The 21,735-nt window shown below is 36.4% G+C and overlaps 2 protein-coding genes across 2 annotated transcripts; both read right to left on the reverse strand.

Annotated features, from left to right (window-relative positions):
- LOC140015238 (uncharacterized) lies at positions 1–2,752 on the reverse strand. Its single transcript, XM_072067155.1, has 2 exons — positions 2,002–2,752; positions 1–1,829 (listed from the first exon to the last, which is right to left on the reverse strand). Exons 1-2 carry the CDS (start codon positions 2,750–2,752, stop codon positions 1–3), a joined length of 2,580 nt encoding a protein of 859 aa, XP_071923256.1.
- A 6,258-nt stretch (positions 2,753–9,010) lies between these two features.
- Positions 9,011–11,762, reverse strand: LOC113711476 (uncharacterized). Its single transcript, XM_072067156.1, has 2 exons — positions 11,012–11,762; positions 9,011–10,839 (listed from the first exon to the last, which is right to left on the reverse strand). The coding sequence occupies exons 1-2, from the start codon at positions 11,760–11,762 to the stop codon at positions 9,011–9,013; spliced, it is 2,580 nt and encodes an 859-aa protein (XP_071923257.1).
- Between the last annotated feature and the right edge of the window lie 9,973 nt (positions 11,763–21,735).

Below are 21,735 nucleotides of genomic sequence, written 5' to 3' on the forward strand. Positions count from 1 at the left end.
CTAAATCTTCTGTGGAGACAGGTATTGCAAGCTCAGCTTGTATTTCTTTAGCAGGATTGATGAATCAACAGTGGGAATAAAATCTGAGAAACTATAGGTCTTTATGCTTTTTCCCATTATTTGCAAATAGTGATCAATTGAAGCAAGGACCTTTCTGATAATTTCAGTTTCTGATAATGATGAGTCTGCTGCGATATCTTCTGATAAGAATGGCTGAAACTTCGACCATAGTTTATGTGGATCAGCTGGTGAGCAATGGACTAAGATCACTGCAAATAGCTGTCTTAGACATTGTGGCATTTTGTAGAGAATAGCTTCTGATAAGCATTCTTCAGCTCCATTGTCTATATGAAGCAATCCTCGTAATTCTGCTGCTTCTTTAAATGAAGATGCTAGATAACCATTAACTGTTTTTAGATCATCAAAGGATGTTGGTGCTCGAACGTGCATGAGCAGTATTCTGAAATAATATCTTTCTCCTTCAATTGGATGTGCTGTTGTTACACGACCGATGACCTGTCCTCGTTTTCTAGTATACCATATTCTGTCACCTTCATCCCAGACAAAATGTTGAGGAAATTCCTTGTAGAGAAGATTAAGATTTTCTGCATCTTTATTTGTTTGATTCATTGAAAAGAATTCTGTCAACATTGTTCGTGAAAGTCTGTCATCTTGAATGACATCTGTTAGAGGCCGATTCTCATCGAAGCACATCGATTGGTAGTTTTCAAGGTGTAGTTGAAGCAAAATAACTGATGGACTGATAAGATTGAGATCAAAAGCATAAATCCTCCACATAGCTTCAGGAGCACATACCCACCTTGCAGACTGAAAATTTTTTATCTCATCAATAATCTTATCTGCTTGTTCTGCTGTCAATTGATACATCACTCTGTCATGACCCTTGTATATATATTTATAGATGTACTTTACAGCTTCAATGGCAGAACATATTTCAACGTTGATGTGACAATCATATTTTGCAAGAAGATATGGATTGTAAGGGACAATCCATCGGTTATCTAGCTCATGTTGTCTGATATAGACTTTGCTTCCATCATCTCTTCTCCTATATATAGGATAGGAATTTTTTCCATGCTTTGTATATTCTGAGAAATCCTTTGGATAGTTGTTTCTGCACTTGTGATTTTGTCGCATGCATGGATTACTTGGATTCATTGATCCACAAGGGCCATGAAGCATGTGCTTTATCACCAGAGAATATAGATATGGTGATTGATGTCTATCAGGAAGCTCTGCACAAACAATGTTGTCATATTCTTCTGGTGAGAACATCTTTGATTGTTCCTTTAGAATGATCAGGAAGTGAGCATGGGGCAAACCTCTTTTTTGAAATTCAATGACATAAGTGTAAGCAGCAACATGACCGAAAAGATGTTTCTTGAAAAGATCTTCTTTCAATTGTTCAATTTTTGCACGAAATACCCGTGTAATCAAATCAGGTCGGTTTTGACACTCATCTGTTTCAAGCAGATGGTTCTTGATCTCAGGCCAAGATGGATTGCAGGTCATTGTGAGGAAAATATCTGGCTTTCCATAATGTTGCACAAGGGTCATTGCATCCATATATCGGCGTCGCATATCTCTTGGTCCTCCTATAAAACTTGCAGGCAGAATGATGCGTTTTCCGACATTTGATGCATTTGTGGATCCTTTTGCTATGACATCAAGTAATCCTTGATAAGCCTCTGTTCTCAATTTGTTTTGTTTGCCTCTGTGAAATTCAAGCCGCGATGTCTCTAACTTGACATAGGTGCCAACAGAATATTGCTGCAATAGACGACCGATATGCAGCAAGTTTGATTGATCTCCATTTCGCATTTGAAATTTATAAGCATAATATTCTCTGCATGAAACAGTTGGTCTCTGTCTTTTTTTCTTCTTAGCAGTTGTTAACAGAAGGAAAATGTAATAATGAGGTATTATATATTATAGTAAATAAGAAGGAAAAAATGTGAATGTTTGTAGATATATGTATACCTGTTTGTTCTGCAATAAATAGTTGTTCTATATCAGTGCATTGATCAATAGAAAGCAAATTTTCTTTCTCACAAGTTTGATCAAGCTGCTGAAGAATCTGAGTTTTGGTCTTTCTAAGAATTCCAGGATGCCATCCAGTCTCTCTAGAAGGAAATATCAATGGATATTGTAATGTGTCATAACAACCATAATGTTGTTTGACTATTTTTCTGCTTCCTGTTTTTGTACATATTTCAATCTCTCTTGAACTGTCTCCATTAACACTGTCACTATCCAACCAAACTGCTGCAACTTGAGATACTGAAGGAATATTGAACACACGTTGATCCAATCCAGGATTAGATTTGAGGAAAATCCTGTATTTATCCAGGTCTTTAATCTCTGCTAATCTTCTAATAAAGACAGAATAAGGATTGTGATCAAGAATAGATTTTAGCTGCTGAACAATTGACTCCCTAAATTTGCTTGATAGAGCCATTCTATTTTGTACTTCATGCTCCGTATCATAAAAATAGAGCTGCAGATTTGATGCTTTTTCACCATCAGAAGGTTTCAGTGGATTGACAAAATGATAGATTTGTCCTTGAACTCGAAAAGTATAAATGCCTTTATTTCTGTTGCTCAGCTCCCTGTCATAGTGGACTCCCAATGATGTGAAGGCAAACATATTGTTGTAACTTTTGATACATTGCCTAAATTCAACAGCTTCAGGAGTGTTTCCTCTATAAAGTTGCAGCAATCTATCTGTCATTTTTGTTTCTGCTAGACGAATCTCTCCGGATGCACAACAAAATTTCGATGGTTCCATATAAAAACGCTTAGCATGACAATGTGGACAATCTGGAACAGATGGTAGGATGGTTGGCTGTAATGGTATTTGCTGGAGCAATGGTATATTTTTTTTGCGACGTGTCGGGGCTAGAAGCATTAAATAGGAATCTGTATGAGTTATAATTGGAAGATGGACAAACTGTTTGTTATATACAAAGAGATAAAAGGAATGAAAATATTATTAATATCTGTTGGCGCACCACTTTGATTTTGGATGGAGGAGGATGAAATCAATGGTTCTGTCATTACCCTTGATTGTGCTGAAAATCCGTTATTATAATTTCAGCTATAATATTGATAGAAAACCGCAATGCAGTATCGATATCTATTATAATGATACAGCATTCAGTGTTTTTTCAGATTATTGAAAGAGATAGAGAACGTACAGATATCAATGGGACAATTGAACCACTGAGTGGTAGCATTAGGCAACGATGAAGTGAAAAGATCTTGTAAGACATGATCATTTACTGCAGGAAGATGGTCTATATGCATATACATAGGAATGGAGAAATTTAAAATTTAGGTACTGTTGAAATGAATAATAAAGGAGGTGAAAAAATAAATAGAATGACTAAGAAGCGAGTAGGTACATGGATCAATCTCAGATATAGCCGATGTAGATAAGCTATCCACTATATGAGAAAGTGGCATAGTTGAGAAAGGAAAGCACGAGGAGGCACTTTGAACAAAAGATGAAGATGGGAAAAGACCATATGGACATTGATAAGGCAAAGAACTGGTAGCTGTTGATGTAGCAGTATAAATAGGGACATCAATTAAATGGTGTTCATCTTCTAAAGGATTGGCAACAGGAAGAACATCTGCAACATTAACGTTGCGTGTTTGTTGAAGTGTAATAGAGGTTGTTTTTTTGCTGTCTATCTGAGCACCATGCTGCTGACGATTGACTATCTTGGCAACATATCTGTCTCGGCGTCGCTGATTATTTTGCATGCGGTATTCATCTTGCGAGCAAAGTTTACGCTTTCGAGGCATACTAAATAAAAGTAAGAAACATAAAGGAAGATACAGTATAATTAAGGGTATCTATAATTATATAGGATAGCTAATTAATGAGTCGATGCTGGAGGAAAAATGACAGAGCGTAGGAATCACAATTGTTATAGAGGTAGGAACAAATATAAAGGATAGCATCGCAATAAAAGTATAGGAAATTTATATGAGCCAGGAAAATATGAAAATCAGATAAGATAGTAAGTGCAATATAAAAGAATATAGATAACGTTTTACCTGATAGGAAAGAGCCAGAAAGAAATGGAACAAGGAGGAAAAGACAGAAGAGCCTGGAATCAAAATATACAGAGATTTATAATAAATCAAAATAAAAAGGAGAAACAATCAAAATCAAGAAAAAGAATTGATAGTAAAATCAGATACAACAAAAGATAAAAGCATGCATGGAATGAAAATGAAACGTACATAACAATGGAATGAGAACAGTATAATGCAGTGAGTAAAAACATGGACAAGGTTGCTAAAAAAAGGCGTAACCAAAGGAGCCAGCAATCTATTGGAAGAAAAAGACATGCATGAGAGATTAAATGCATCATCATAAATAGCAGAAGCAATAATATATAATGACATAAATGCATGGCTGATCAACAGCGGACAACAACAAAGGGCAAAGTTGTTATTAATGGAGGGGGAAGACTGGTGGAAGAGATATATAAAACATGGACATAAAAGGAAACCAAACATGAAACATGAAGAAAAGTTGAGAGAAACAAAACAAAGAATTAGAAGGTAATTTACCAGGCAGAACTTGGAAGAACGAAGATGCAGTAAAGCAGGAGAAAATAAGGATGAGAGAAAGATATAGTAGAATAAAAGGTGAGAAACTCAGTTGGGAAGTCTATTGTGATGAAAGGAATGGAAATAAGAGGTCAAATAAAAGTGGGAAATTAGCGGTAGTACAAATCGCATGGATAGCAGACTGGAAGGAATAAAAGTAAGTAATTAAGATAGAATGAACAGCTGTAGGAAAGTGTAAGTACCAAAAAAGTAAACAGATGCATTTAATGTAGATTAGACAGTGAAAACCAATTGATGTGAAAAGGATAAAGACAAGTACCACCAATGCAATTGGATGAATAGCACGTGGCTATAAAGCAGGCTTAATATAGAAAACGACATGGGCAGACCCAATATTGATTAGACAATGGATAGGGGATGAATTCATATGATCTTCTGATGTTTAGATTCGCTGTCAAATTGTTCATCTAAGCTGCATTTGGCAGATGGTGGTGCTATTGGAGTGTCAGATTCAGGATAACCTGCCGCTTGAGATGTAGAAGATCCAGCTGAAGTAGTGTTTTTGTAAATTGGAGAGGGAGTGACAGCAGGTGGAGACTGATCAGTTGGGGTGGCTGGGGTTATAAGTTCCTGAGATGGAGCTATTGTGTGAATCAATTCTTCTGCTTCTGATTGTGGTGTTTTTTGCTCAGTTATGTGCTGGAGAAGAGGATGGGCTGATGATTTATCAAGAAGAAAAGCTGTGAGAAAATAGAGGGGTGTAAATTGTCTGTGAGATGGTAGATATGATCTTATCTCACAAAGCAATGATTGCTGCTGAATCCTTTCATTGATAACGTTAATAGGAATTGGGATTTTCTGCATTATTGAAAAGAAATGTATACTGAGTAAGGAAAAAAATGAAGCATATTAAATGTTTTGTTTATAAGTAATAATGATTTGATAGATACCTGGATATATCTGTCATAGATTTCAGTAGCAGTCATGTCAAGGAGAGTTTCTGCATATTTTTCTTCGACAGTAACAGTTAGGTAGCCGGTGTCATCGTGTATGTTGAGCTGGAGCTTTGCTCTGTAAAAGTGAGAAGAATAAGATTGAGATGCTGTTTATTGGAAGCAATGTAAAAGAACAGTTATGTAATTGATTCAAGTGAAATGGATACTTTGGTTTTGGCTTTTTGTCCTTTGTTTCACAGAAGCTGCAGTCAAATTCAATATCCATCATTGCTCCTGTTGATTTGCTACATGTAGCACAGCTAGGAACAAAAAATTTCTGCTCAAAGTTGGCTATCAATGGAGTTCCTTTGATCCAAAAGTTTTTGATCTATTTAAAGGCAAAAAAGTTGCAAATCATGATTTTTGTCAGTAAATTATTTATGTAAATTTTTGGTAGCAGAGCATGGAATAAAAAAATGTACTTTACCAGTTCTGAAGAGCCAAGAATTTGTGAGATTGGCCTTATTTGAGTGTGCACTGGAGCAACTACTTTTTGATTCATTTTTTCATAGAGCCTTTGACTGATGACTTTTTCAATATATGCTTTATTTTCGTCACACCTGTGATATTTATGGAATTTTTTGGAATGGTTATATTTATTTGTGAATATGAAAGTGTTTGTGTCTAAGAGCAGGAAATAAAGGGATACATACCAGACTTGGAGTGATGCTGCCTCCTGTAGTGGTGGATCAGTGACAATTGTGGTATTGGGACGAGTAGCAATGTCAATTCCTTGAGTTGTTATTTGCAGAGAGGTCAAAATAAGACAAAAGAAGGTATTTGATTAGATAAATGATTTTGTATGAGTTAATTAAGTTATGATTTTAATGAAAAGCAATATATTAACCATGATATGTTGTGATCTTTGGCCGGACAAGTAGAACTATTGGACATGTGTGAATAGTATTCATGAGCTGAATTCCTTCAATATAGACATATGGTTCCCACATGGTGAAGATCATGGGTCTACATCTGAAATATATAGATATCAATGTGCAAGAGAGATAATTTATTACATGGATAATTAGTCATGTGAAAAACAGAGAATTTAGTAGATAGATAAGTGGTTGAATGAAGATATGGTGTATGTGGAAACATGTTGAAGAAGAAAAAAAGTTGGAAATTTACTCAGCATTAACAGCGACAAATCTGCGAATTGTGCGTGGTCCTTTTACTGTTGGTATAATAGATTCTGGAAATCCTTGAATTAGAGCACAAAGAAGATCTGCAGAGATAAAATGATTTGATAAATAGAGAGTGTAAGTGCAGAAAAAGTTAAGGTATATATGATTGTATTGAATGAATGATAATAGTAAATGTATGTTTACTGTATCTGATGGAATCATTGTTTTTATATTTGTCAAGATCCCAGAAGGTGCTGATGGTTAGTTGCCATGATACAGATCCAGCTTGGTTTCTTTGATCAGTGATGGCTGAAATAGCAGCATTGCCAATGTAATAGGTACAGTAAAGATCAAGTTTGGTATTTGCATAGTTCACATCTCTGGTAAAAGCAATTGCCTGGATTGATTCATTCTGGAAAGAAAGCAGTGATCAATTGGTTAATAAGTTCCTGATAAATGAAGTTAAAAATTGATAATAGATGAATAGGGAATGGTATAGTGATATAATTGAAAGTGTTTGTTAATTTCATGGATAATTATCATAGTAAAGAGTAATGACAATATTTAGTTCTATGGCTGATATGTTTTTTATGGAAGGAATTTGTAATATGGAATTCACATGTTCATCTGCAAACATGAAACGCTGGAATGTGTTTTGGTCTTTTCCTCTGAAGATGTTTGTTTTTTCAATAAGGATGACTTTTATGATCCAGTCATTTGATTTGTCTGTCAGGTTGCTGATAGTAGTGCACTTGTCTTCCATATCTGTAACATGAAATATAAAGAATATATTATTAGCCATAGAGATATGTAAATATATAGAGTAATAAATATAGGCATTTGGAATTAAAGACATGTAAGTTGAATACTTAATCATGAGCTGCAGCTGCCAAAATTTCCTGATAAACTACATTGCGTGTGCAATCATTCGATAGAGAATCAGAAGAAACAGGTCTAAGCAGAATTTAACATTATCAGCACTTTTAGCTCTTGATAGTGCAACATACAATTGACCATGTGAAAATACTGGTTCTTTCAAATATAATCCTACAAAATCAAGTGTTTGTCCTTGTGATTTGTTAATTGTCATGGCAAAGCACAATGAAATTGGAAATTGAGTGCGTTTGAAGGGTATTGGGTATGATTCATCATTGGAGCTATGTAATGGAATCCGGCGAATGAAAACTTGTTTACCAGAATGAATTCCAACAGAAATTTCAGCATGAATAACATTTTTGTTGAAATTCAAACAAATCAAACGTGTTCCATTGCATAATCCTTCTGCAGGATTGAGATTTCTTAGGAGTATAACTGGGCAATTTCGCTTCAATATCAGTTCATGTGGGGGTAGTCCTAGAGGGTGAATAGTATTTAAGAAATCACCATGATCGGCTTGCTTGCTTGGATCTATGGTTTGATCGAAACTGATGTATTTGACTTCTTCTCCAGGGAACTTCTGGATCAACATTTGATTGACTTCATGTACAATATCATTTGTTGTGCTGAGAATGACTCTATTAATAACTGTAGAATTACCAGGTAGAAAGCTGGACAAGGATGGATAAACTGCATTGATGAGGGTGTCTAAGGATGGCTGATCATCAATAAAAGGAATGATCGTATGAGAAGGCAACTTTACTTTGTCATCTACAATGACTTGCTGTGTGCCATTTCCAATGTTTAGAAGAAAATCTGAAAATGATGGATCCAAAGATGCTCTCATATTCTCAGTTAGGTGGATTTTTTCAAGCTGAGGCCAGACATATGAATTGATAAGTGATGCAGAAATGTAATCTTCCTTTTGACCTTTCCTTACAACTGGTAGAGTTTGTCGGAAATCTCCGCCAAAGTTGATTTTTCCACCAAAGATCTGATCACAATTCAACAAGTCTCTGAGTAATCTATCAAACGATTCAATTGCAAATTTTTTGGCCATTGCTGCTTCATCCCATATTATGAGTTTTGCAGTCTTGATTAGTTGAGATACGGCACTTTGTTTAGAAAGATTGCATGTGCTGTTAGCTTCATGATGAAGTGGAATCTTGAAGCGTGAGTGAGCAGTACGACCTCCTGGAAGTATTGATGCAGCTGCTCCTGATGTTGCAGTTGCTAATGCAATGTCACCTTTTGATCTGATTGTTGCCAGCAGTGCTTTATAAAGGAAAGATTTTCCTGTGCCACCAGGACCATTAATGAAGAATGCAGCTGATGTATTTGCATTGACTTTTTGCATTATTTTGTCAAATGCAGATTGTTGTCCAGGATTTAACATAGAAACTGCTGCTAAATCTTCTGTGGAGACAGGTATTGCAAGCTCAGCTTGTATTTCTTTAGCAGGATTGATGAATCAACAGTGGGAATAAAATCTGAGAAACTATAGGTCTTTATGCTTTTTCCCATTATTTGCAAATAGTGATCAATTGAAGCAAGGACCTTTCTGATAATTTCAGTTTCTGATAATGATGAGTCTGCTGCGATATCTTCTGATAAGAATGGCTGAAACTTCGACCATAGTTTATGTGGATCAGCTGGTGAGCAATGGACTAAGATCACTGCAAATAGCTGTCTTAGACATTGTGGCATTTTGTAGAGAATAGCTTCTGATAAGCATTCTTCAGCTCCATTGTCTATATGAAGCAATCCTCGTAATTCTGCTGCTTCTTTAAATGAAGATGCTAGATAACCATTAACTGTTTTTAGATCATCAAAGGATGTTGGTGCTCGAACGTGCATGAGCAGTATTCTGAAATAATATCTTTCTCCTTCAATTGGATGTGCTGTTGTTACACGACCGATGACCTGTCCTCGTTTTCTAGTATACCATATTCTGTCACCTTCATCCCAGACAAAATGTTGAGGAAATTCCTTGTAGAGAAGATTAAGATTTTCTGCATCTTTATTTGTTTGATTCATTGAAAAGAATTCTGTCAACATTGTTCGTGAAAGTCTGTCATCTTGAATGACATCTGTTAGAGGCCGATTCTCATCGAAGCACATCGATTGGTAGTTTTCAAGGTGTAGTTGAAGCAAAATAACTGATGGACTGATAAGATTGAGATCAAAAGCATAAATCCTCCACATAGCTTCAGGAGCACATACCCACCTTGCAGACTGAAAATTTTTTATCTCATCAATAATCTTATCTGCTTGTTCTGCTGTCAATTGATACATCACTCTGTCATGACCCTTGTATATATATTTATAGATGTACTTTACAGCTTCAATGGCAGAACATATTTCAACGTTGATGTGACAATCATATTTTGCAAGAAGATATGGATTGTAAGGGACAATCCATCGGTTATCTAGCTCATGTTGTCTGATATAGACTTTGCTTCCATCATCTCTTCTCCTATATATAGGATAGGAATTTTTTCCATGCTTTGTATATTCTGAGAAATCCTTTGGATAGTTGTTTCTGCACTTGTGATTTTGTCGCATGCATGGATTACTTGGATTCATTGATCCACAAGGGCCATGAAGCATGTGCTTTATCACCAGAGAATATAGATATGGTGATTGATGTCTATCAGGAAGCTCTGCACAAACAATGTTGTCATATTCTTCTGGTGAGAACATCTTTGATTGTTCCTTTAGAATGATCAGGAAGTGAGCATGGGGCAAACCTCTTTTTTGAAATTCAATGACATAAGTGTAAGCAGCAACATGACCGAAAAGATGTTTCTTGAAAAGATCTTCTTTCAATTGTTCAATTTTTGCACGAAATACCCGTGTAATCAAATCAGGTCGGTTTTGACACTCATCTGTTTCAAGCAGATGGTTCTTGATCTCAGGCCAAGATGGATTGCAGGTCATTGTGAGGAAAATATCTGGCTTTCCATAATGTTGCACAAGGGTCATTGCATCCATATATCGGCGTCGCATATCTCTTGGTCCTCCTATAAAACTTGCAGGCAGAATGATGCGTTTTCCGACATTTGATGCATTTGTGGATCCTTTTGCTATGACATCAAGTAATCCTTGATAAGCCTCTGTTCTCAATTTGTTTTGTTTGCCTCTGTGAAATTCAAGCCGCGATGTCTCTAACTTGACATAGGTGCCAACAGAATATTGCTGCAATAGACGACCGATATGCAGCAAGTTTGATTGATCTCCATTTCGCATTTGAAATTTATAAGCATAATATTCTCTGCATGAAACAGTTGGTCTCTGTCTTTTTTTCTTCTTAGCAGTTGTTAACAGAAGGAAAATGTAATAATGAGGTATTATATATTATAGTAAATAAGAAGGAAAAAATGTGAATGTTTGTAGATATATGTATACCTGTTTGTTCTGCAATAAATAGTTGTTCTATATCAGTGCATTGATCAATAGAAAGCAAATTTTCTTTCTCACAAGTTTGATCAAGCTGCTGAAGAATCTGAGTTTTGGTCTTTCTAAGAATTCCAGGATGCCATCCAGTCTCTCTAGAAGGAAATATCAATGGATATTGTAATGTGTCATAACAACCATAATGTTGTTTGACTATTTTTCTGCTTCCTGTTTTTGTACATATTTCAATCTCTCTTGAACTGTCTCCATTAACACTGTCACTATCCAACCAAACTGCTGCAACTTGAGATACTGAAGGAATATTGAACACACGTTGATCCAATCCAGGATTAGATTTGAGGAAAATCCTGTATTTATCCAGGTCTTTAATCTCTGCTAATCTTCTAATAAAGACAGAATAAGGATTGTGATCAAGAATAGATTTTAGCTGCTGAACAATTGACTCCCTAAATTTGCTTGATAGAGCCATTCTATTTTGTACTTCATGCTCCGTATCATAAAAATAGAGCTGCAGATTTGATGCTTTTTCACCATCAGAAGGTTTCAGTGGATTGACAAAATGATAGATTTGTCCTTGAACTCGAAAAGTATAAATGCCTTTATTTCTGTTGCTCAGCTCCCTGTCATAGTGGACTCCCAATGATGTGAAGGCAAACATATTGTTGTAACTTTTGATACATTGCCTAAATTCAACAGCTTCAGGAGTGTTTCCTCTATAAAGTTGCAGCAATCTATCTGTCATTTTTGTTTCTGCTAGACGAATCTCTCCGGATGCACAACAAAATTTCGATGGTTCCATATAAAAACGCTTAGCATGACAATGTGGACAATCTGGAACAGATGGTAGGATGGTTGGCTGTAATGGTATTTGCTGGAGCAATGGTATATTTTTTTTGCGACGTGTCGGGGCTAGAAGCATTAAATAGGAATCTGTATGAGTTATAATTGGAAGATGGACAAACTGTTTGTTATATACAAAGAGATAAAAGGAATGAAAATATTATTAATATCTGTTGGCGCACCACTTTGATTTTGGATGGAGGAGGATGAAATCAATGGTTCTGTCATTACCCTTGATTGTGCTGAAAATCCGTTATTATAATTTCAGCTATAATATTGATAGAAAACCGCAATGCAGTATCGATATCTATTATAATGATACAGCATTCAGTGTTTTTTCAGATTATTGAAAGAGATAGAGAACGTACAGATATCAATGGGACAATTGAACCACTGAGTGGTAGCATTAGGCAACGATGAAGTGAAAAGATCTTGTAAGACATGATCATTTACTGCAGGAAGATGGTCTATATGCATATACATAGGAATGGAGAAATTTAAAATTTAGGTACTGTTGAAATGAATAATAAAGGAGGTGAAAAAATAAATAGAATGACTAAGAAGCGAGTAGGTACATGGATCAATCTCAGATATAGCCGATGTAGATAAGCTATCCACTATATGAGAAAGTGGCATAGTTGAGAAAGGAAAGCACGAGGAGGCACTTTGAACAAAAGATGAAGATGGGAAAAGACCATATGGACATTGATAAGGCAAAGAACTGGTAGCTGTTGATGTAGCAGTATAAATAGGGACATCAATTAAATGGTGTTCATCTTCTAAAGGATTGGCAACAGGAAGAACATCTGCAACATTAACGTTGCGTGTTTGTTGAAGTGTAATAGAGGTTGTTTTTTTGCTGTCTATCTGAGCACCATGCTGCTGACGATTGACTATCTTGGCAACATATCTGTCTCGGCGTCGCTGATTATTTTGCATGCGGTATTCATCTTGCGAGCAAAGTTTACGCTTTCGAGGCATACTAAATAAAAGTAAGAAACATAAAGGAAGATACAGTATAATTAAGGGTATCTATAATTATATAGGATAGCTAATTAATGAGTCGATGCTGGAGGAAAAATGACAGAGCGTAGGAATCACAATTGTTATAGAGGTAGGAACAAATATAAAGGATAGCATCGCAATAAAAGTATAGGAAATTTATATGAGCCAGGAAAATATGAAAATCAGATAAGATAGTAAGTGCAATATAAAAGAATATAGATAACGTTTTACCTGATAGGAAAGAGCCAGAAAGAAATGGAACAAGGAGGAAAAGACAGAAGAGCCTGGAATCAAAATATACAGAGATTTATAATAAATCAAAATAAAAAGGAGAAACAATCAAAATCAAGAAAAAGAATTGATAGTAAAATCAGATACAACAAAAGATAAAAGCATGCATGGAATGAAAATGAAACGTACATAACAATGGAATGAGAACAGTATAATGCAGTGAGTAAAAACATGGACAAGGTTGCTAAAAAAAGGCGTAACCAAAGGAGCCAGCAATCTATTGGAAGAAAAAGACATGCATGAGAGATTAAATGCATCATCATAAATAGCAGAAGCAATAATATATAATGACATAAATGCATGGCTGATCAACAGCGGACAACAACAAAGGGCAAAGTTGTTATTAATGGAGGGGGAAGACTGGTGGAAGAGATATATAAAACATGGACATAAAAGGAAACCAAACATGAAACATGAAGAAAAGTTGAGAGAAACAAAACAAAGAATTAGAAGGTAATTTACCAGGCAGAACTTGGAAGAACGAAGATGCAGTAAAGCAGGAGAAAATAAGGATGAGAGAAAGATATAGTAGAATAAAAGGTGAGAAACTCAGTTGGGAAGTCTATTGTGATGAAAGGAATGGAAATAAGAGGTCAAATAAAAGTGGGAAATTAGCGGTAGTACAAATCGCATGGATAGCAGACTGGAAGGAATAAAAGTAAGTAATTAAGATAGAATGAACAGCTGTAGGAAAGTGTAAGTACCAAAAAAGTAAACAGATGCATTTAATGTAGATTAGACAGTGAAAACCAATTGATGTGAAAAGGATAAAGACAAGTACCACCAATGCAATTGGATGAATAGCACGTGGCTATAAAGCAGGCTTAATATAGAAAACGACATGGGCAGACCCAATATTGATTAGACAATGGATAGGGGATTGTAGACACCAAATTTTTAGTGTAGTTTTATTTACTATTATTTTGCTTGTCATGTTAGTTTTTATTTGCTTTTAGTCTTTTATTTTTGTTTTAAGTCATTTTAGCATAGAATTTTTCAAAAAAAAAGAAAGAGCAAAAAAGAAGAAAAATTATTAGCATTTTTGTTTTATCTTTTATTCATAGTTTGTTCATTTTATCTGAATTTATTTAGTTCATCATTAAAAAAAAAATTAAAATTTAAAAAAAAGGGAAACCCGATAACGGGTTTTAGGCTATTTAAGAGGCGCCTCGAAAAAAAACATTCGCGGCAGAAAGGATTTGCAGCTGCATGGGTTGGCTCCGTTTGATGGTGAAGGTACAAGCCATCTGGCTTCATCCAAACCATCATCGATAGGGTTCAGTGATAACTCCCCATATAAAAGGAAAGAGAGACAGCAAATGAAGCAGAGGATTTTATGACGGCTGAGCGAGAGTAGGGGAAAATCTGGGGGGAGAGTCTGGATGGCTAGGGAAGAAGGAAAAAGCTGAGAGAGAACCAGAGAGCTGGGGTTGGAACAAGAGGGAGAAAGAAATGGCTAGAACAGAAAGAATAGCGGATGAAAAAGAAAAGCAGGGGAGATTGTGAAGGAAAGGATAGAGAGGGGCTGTTGAGTAGAGAAAAGGGTAACGGGGAAATCTGAATAAAAGGAAACACCAGAAGAAGGGAACCTCAGGCAGTGACGGGGAAGAGAGCTTCGGTAGTAGCGACGGAAAGAAAAAGGAAAACACAGAGCGGCCGCAACCTCGGAGGATCCTATCGTCGACATTGGCTGAAGTGGTGGCGCTGTCCTTGCTGTTGCCGCTCTCCTTCTACCGCCGTGGACTCAGCCACCACACTTCACCCCCAAAACCCACTGGCGCACCTTCGAAGATCCGGCAGAAACCACCTGAGCCCTTTCTTTAGTCATCCCACGCCTCATTATGGGTTTAAGGTAAGACCCTTGCCTTTTATGGTAGAAAGCTGTTTTCTTTAGTTGTTATTGCTTTCGTTTTGCTGTATAGTGGTTCTGTCTTCACTTCCATGATTGGTTGATGGTTCTTCGCTGATAAAGTTATGATATTTGGAGGTTATCAATAGGTCTCATTTGAATTACTGCGTGATCATGTTTTGGCCGAACGAAAATTGCAAAAAGTTTACAGCTTTGATTGTTTCTGTGCTTAGAATCTTTTAGCACATATAAATCTAGAGTTGGGTTCAGTTTGGACTCGGTTTTGAGGGACAGAAACCCAGGATTTTTCTTTGTGACTGGTTACTTTCATTTCACTGTCTTTCATATCAGATTAACGCTTGGCATGTGCTTGTTATAGATGATCATTGAAAACTCAGATTTAAGTCTCCCTGATTCGCATGACCTTTACTCCTGTTTGCATTGACGTCTATCATCAGGTGGATGATGGTTTCATCATATTAGCTACTGGCCCTTCAAGTGCATGAAAAAGGGGATTCTTCGCTGTTTCCTTGCACTTCATTTGCATTTTCGCAGTCCGAATCTATCTTGTTCTTGTAATGCCCCATCTAACACTTTCAGATTCATGTCCGTTTCTGCATTTGAAGAAGTGAATTTGATTCTTGTCTGGCTCAGATATTGCAGCAATATATACAGAACCTTTTCTTTCCTTGTTTTTCTGGTTGAGTCTTAGTAGATGTTCAAGTCACATTGGCTGCGTTTGTGACTGGAAGTTGTTGAGGTTCCAAAGCTTCACGAACTTATCACTCTTTTTGTGACCTATTCTCATTTGCTGTTTGGATTGTGTTGTCCATGTGACAGTTAAGAACATAATAAAAGATGGATTGCTGCAATACTGTGAATTCATTGTGACTATCTGCATTAAAAAGGAAAAGGACTCCCGTTGCTCTAAATGAAGTTTTGGGCTGGATTCCTTTGCTGCATTTTGCTGCTTTGTCGTTGTTCTTTGGCTCGGTTTTTATCCGAGAGATTCAGCAAAGCTGAACAACCATGTTTGAGTTGAGAGTTTGTGGAGTTACATGAGTTTGGGTTGATAAACAATGAGTGTTGGGCAATGTTTTGATGAATTTGATTCGAAGTCTTTTGCCGAAAGCTTCATGAGTTTGTGAAACTTTATTGCAGAATGTTTTCTTACGTCCTTGCATGAGGATTGCATGAAATAACTTTCTAAAATTGCACTTTGGCCCCCAAGTCTCCCTTGGTTCCACTATGACCCAACTAATTGAATATTTTCATCAATTTGATCCTTCGCAACTTTGATTTTTGCAACTTCATTGCTTGTTTGCTTTAATTAATTAATTACCATATTTTGTTTAATTGCATTTAATTCGTGATTTTAAGAGCTTTATGACCAAGTGAGCTCGTGTTTTGCATATTTTCTTTAACGCTCTTAATTAAATTGGTACCCTAACCATTTTATTATTTTGGAGGATGAATAAGTGACTTCACCCCATTAGAGCTCCATTTCAAGGGAGGTATGACTTCTTTTTTCGTCTCTCTCCTATGTGATCCAACGTGCTAAGTGAGAATTGCATGTCTACTTTTCTTTCCTTGCTTTTCCTTAATTCATTTCATTTATTTCATTTACTTTTGCTTTTATTAAAGTCATTCTTTTATTTATTTATGGGGTATGTGTACACCTCTTGGCTTGTAATAGATAGGGTTTGGAGTGCATTTTTATTCCTTTTTCCTCTTTCCCATTTGTTTTAGTTAGCAAATGTAATAGTTAGAGCCTTAATTGCCTTGTGTGATTTGCATGCTTGTGTGCTACGTGTTACTTGCTTTCTTAGGGTCTTGCATCTAGATACCATGCTTATGTGTTATGTGCAATATGTGATTTATGTGTTTATTTGCTTTATTAGCCTTTACATGATTTATTTGGTTTACAATGAATGTGTGACGTCACCGTGGCTAGTCCAACGCTGGTTATGGTTTTTCCCATCGAGCTCTCGCAAGTCCAATGCTTGTGAGAGAATATTAGAAAAGGGCTAGTCCAATACTAGATCCAATTGGCCGTCCCCTCTCGCTAGTACATACTTGCATGTTTGTCATACATTTTTTCTTAGTTTTCTAGCATTTGGCATGATCCTCCAATCCTTTCCCCTTCATTTTAGGTTTTTGCATCCTCATGCTAGTTATAGGGTACATTGGCTTGAGAGTCCCCTTTCGATAAGGGAAACGAGCGAGTATGGCTACAAAATAGCCTTAGCACGCTAGTTTTTCCTTCTAATCAAAGGGAAAATTAAAGTCGTGAAATTAGGAGTCATTCCCGTACCCGATTTGATGCATTCCTCTAGGTTCATGCACTCTCATTCTTATCATATCACTTCCTCACTCTTTTATCCACATTTTCTCACAACTTATATTTTTCTCAATCCACATGCCATGTTTGCACATTTTTCTTCTTTTATCATTTATTTTCCACCTCACAAATTGCACCCAATTGCACTTATATGTATCTACTATTATATTTTCATCCACTAGCACACAAACACCTTTATTTTCTCAATTGGCACACATGCACTTTTCTTACATTTGCACACTTGCACTTTTCTTACATTTGCACGCTTACACTCATACTTGAGTCTTCATTTGCATTACCCGTGACCTCTATGAGGACTTTCCTTATTGGCCACCACAACTCATGTGGTTGGGACCAAAAAGCCTCATAAGAGACACTTTAGATTTAGGATTGCATTTTTCTTTCCTTTTCATATCCATTAGTCACATCCAACATGCAACGCATATTTTGGGTAGAAGAATTAGGAAACGTGGGGCTAAATCACGCAACTAGCTTTGGCTAGGGTAAGGGAGTGCCTTAGGTTTTGCCTTTGCCTTCTCCCTTATCAAATGTGACCCCCGATCCCTTTCTTTGGTTACGTAAACCTAAAAGTTCTTAAAAAGGGGTTTGTTTACTTTGCTTTCCAAAAATCACTTCTTGGGTGACTTGGTACACCGGACCCTAACTCTATACCAAGTGGAGACTCCATTTTCCATTCAAAAACCCTTTTTGAACTTTGTTTGGCCAAACCGTCGCATTTCACAATCCCACGGCCTTTTATTTTCACTTACACACACGTTCACATACATATCCCACACACTTTCACTACTTTCACTCATTTCAAAAGTGGGGCGCGACAATTGGCGACTCCACTGGGGACCTCCTAAGTGGGTCCAAGCATTTGATTTAGCTATTCTTTTCCTTTTTTCTACCCTTTTTATGCATAGCATTTGGATATTAGGGTTGCATTTTCCATTTTTAGGACTTTTTGCCTCGCGCACATATCAAGCTATTCCCTCACTCACGTATGTATGATTGGTTGTTTGGATGTATGTTGTACTTGTTTTATCTCGTGCTTTGCATTGCATTTGGGGGGGGGGGGGTGTGTGTCACCTTTAGATTCTCGCGTTGGTTCTCAACCCCTTCCCTCAAAATAGGGAACACTTCATAAGTGCACGTTTATTTACTGTTATCCCATTTTATTTTATTTTCGTGGGCTCTTTCCCACACCGCCTTGTAGGACCAGGAATGGTTTCTCTAGGTATGTGGATGGTGTGCTCTGCGCCCATTGCAGTACCTAGGGGATCGCTCGAGCCACCGACCGAGGGTCTTGGGATTGATGACCCATTCCCTTAGGTCTGAAGGCTTGGGGACCTTTTTAAACCTTATCGAGTCTAGTTGCATTAGGGAACCCCAGCCTCATGCATCCATGTTAGAGTTTTCCTAGGTTAGAGTCAGCCTCACCCTTTTTTAAGCACATTAGGCACGAGGGAAGGGGTTCCGCCCCTTTTACTTGCTTTTATTGTATCTCTTTTTTTAATTGCTCCCAATATGTTATGTGTACTATCAATTGCACTAACCATTTCTTTGTTTACTTGGCCTGCATTCATGTGCCTTAGCAATAAGAGACCTCTTTGGCACTCTTTTAGTGACTTACCCACTAGATAACTCACATGTTTAAATTTCAGTCATTATACTTAATTTTCAATAAGTACATTTCATTTTAGACCTTTTCCCCCCGATACATTATTTATGTCCTTTAGGCCATATTTGTCACATGTTTACATTGCTTTAATAAACTGGCATCATGCATAAACCCTAGAAGGGGAATGCCATTTAGGAGATCCCGTGTTAGAAATAAGCCACCTTGTGTCTCGAATACTTAATCCAAGGAGACTTGCACGTTTACATTTTGTACCATCCAAAGGGGTAGTGCACAAGGTAAGGTAAGATCTGATCATTTTCATAGAGCAATCTTTAGAATATGAGCGTTTTGATAATCACTTTTTGGCCATTTTATCAAATTGGTAAAAATCCGTTGCAAAGAGGACATTAATTTGAAGAAATTCACAAATCATTCCTCGCTATTGAGACGATAAATAAACTGAGGCCAAAATTTGATTTTAGAAGACTCACAGACTAATGCATCGCAATAAGCAGTCAATTCCATTCAATCCATTGGATCATTTTATTCATCAATTTCATCCAGTCCATTTTATCAATTTGTTCATTTTAGGGCAACCTAGTCGATTTTGAATTTATTTGACTAGTTTATCCATTTTAGGGCAATCTAGTCGATTTTTGAATAAGATCACCAATTTCATTCAATTCATTTGATTAGTTTACCCATTCTTAGGTCAACTCAAATCAATTTTTGAATAAATTCAAATCATCAGTTCCATTCAATTTTATTTGACCAGTTTACCCTTTTTAGGGTGATCTAGTCAATTTTGCATCAATCATCCGATCCATTTGACCAATTTGCCTAGTTTTAGGGCAATTTGGTCGGTTTTGAATAAATTATCATTTCACTCGATCTGTTTGATCAATTGATTTCATTCAATTCATTTGATTCATTTTTAGGGTTATCCATTCATTTTTGAATAAATAATCAAATTTCATTCAATACATTTGACCATTTTACCCTTTTTAGGTAAGTAGTCAATTTTGAATCAATTTCATCCCATCCTCTTGATCCGCTTATTCCTTTTTAGGATTTAAGACTAAAATTCACTGAATAAATTAGTCGAGACATTGCGATCCTTTCAAGAGTAAACTCTCTTTCACATGTCATGTATTGTCCTCATTTTTTAGGACGAATGTTTCTTCTCACTCCAAATTGGCCAAATTTTTCAAATCATTTTTCATTCAATCAGTTGATCGGATTCATCAGGTATGGTATATTGCCTACCTTAGAGGATAGCATTTTCATGCTAGACCTACCCTTGGCATAGAAAGGGTTCCCCCATAGGACATGCATACCAATTTTACAATTTTGCTTACTAATTCTGGGTATTTTTCTTTTATTTTTCCCCCTTCCCCCTGCATTCATAAAAATATTTCAATAAGGTGAAAATACTTTTCTATATCTGATAACAATTTTGATCTGATAAAGTTTGAAAATTACAAGTATTACTTTATTCTTAGGCAGGCCCTACAATGTGAGTTCGAAAATTCATTTGAAAGCGCTCGTGCAAAACATCTAAGGGATTTCATTGCTCAAAGAAAAAGGGGATATTAAGAGAGAAAATGTGCATACATGTGCAAAGAAATTTTGTAGAATTGTTTTTAAAATTTTTCAAACATTGGCAATAATGAACCTTTTGTTCAGACAATTATTTGTTTTGTATAATACTCGTGTACATTTCATTCTTTATTGAGCTCATTGGAGGTTTCATGATGAATTTTAAGAAATAAGACTAAATTGAGATTTTTTCAACCTCTTGCCTGAAAACTCACAAATGTGTACACTAGATTGGTGATTCGAGCTACACAATAAGAGTACTCAAAATTAAAAGGAGGCCACTCAAAAGGCCCCATGAGATACCTTTTCTCCTTCACTTAACCCCAAAATAGAATCAGTCACATTGATTGATAAGTTGCAAATTGGGGCAACTTTTGCTTGAAAATGTTCGCGGTGTCTAATCTAATTCAATCACATCTAAGTGAAAGCAAAAATGTGCATTATTCTTGTTTGTTTTGAAAATTTGGAATGATACTTCGAGCATTCTTTTCTCTACCTATACACATTTTATCATTTGCTCTCCCATTTGAGCCTTTGAAAGAATAATTTCGTTTCAAATAAGGGCCTTAATGATCACTACCCTACATTGGGAAGATTTTCAAAAGGGAATGGATTCTCAACGAGCAATTCGTTTACTTGGTTGTCATGAGGTATAAGAATGATACTTTGGCCATCGTTTTTACAACCTAAACACCATTTATCCCTTGCACCCTCATTTGAGCTAAAATTGGTGGTTCTTTTCGAGTGCACATATGATCGCACCCCACATTGGGGAAGGAGATTGGGAAATTTTGAAAAAAAAGAGAAAAGGGGAAAGGGAACCGCGAATTGGGAAAATTTGATTCTACCTGGGTTTCAATTTTGAAAAGAAAAGAAAAGAAAAAAAGGACAAGTTTTGTCCGGTGGATCACTTATGTTTCATAGATATGAACGAGCAAGAGTCTTCATCAGTCAATTAATTCAGATACATGCGAGAAAATTCGCATTAATGAAAATTTCCTTTCAGAGTTATTGTAATGAACGGAATAAAAGTCAGGCCCTCTTCTTTTGCGATCAAACATTCTATCACTAGTTATCCCTTTTGAGCCTTCAGAGTAAAATACTTCATTTGGCAACCCCTGAGAATCGCAAGCCCCACACTGGGACAAGTTTGAGTTGAAAAAGGG

Source organism: Coffea arabica, chromosome 10e (assembly GCF_036785885.1).
Source record: "Coffea arabica cultivar ET-39 chromosome 10e, Coffea Arabica ET-39 HiFi, whole genome shotgun sequence".
Lineage (NCBI taxonomy): Eukaryota > Viridiplantae > Streptophyta > Magnoliopsida > Gentianales > Rubiaceae > Coffea > Coffea arabica.

Coding starts and splice junctions, on each gene's coding strand:
- LOC140015238 (XM_072067155.1), bottom strand. CDS start 2,752: ATGACAGATAGATTGCTGCAACTTTATAGAGGAAACACTCCTGAAGCT. Junction 1,830..2,001: donor ATTTATTGCAGAACAAACAG/GTATACATATAT, acceptor TGCGAAATGGAG/ATCAATCAAACTTGCTGCAT.
- LOC113711476 (XM_072067156.1), bottom strand. CDS start 11,762: ATGACAGATAGATTGCTGCAACTTTATAGAGGAAACACTCCTGAAGCT. Junction 10,840..11,011: donor ATTTATTGCAGAACAAACAG/GTATACATATAT, acceptor TGCGAAATGGAG/ATCAATCAAACTTGCTGCAT.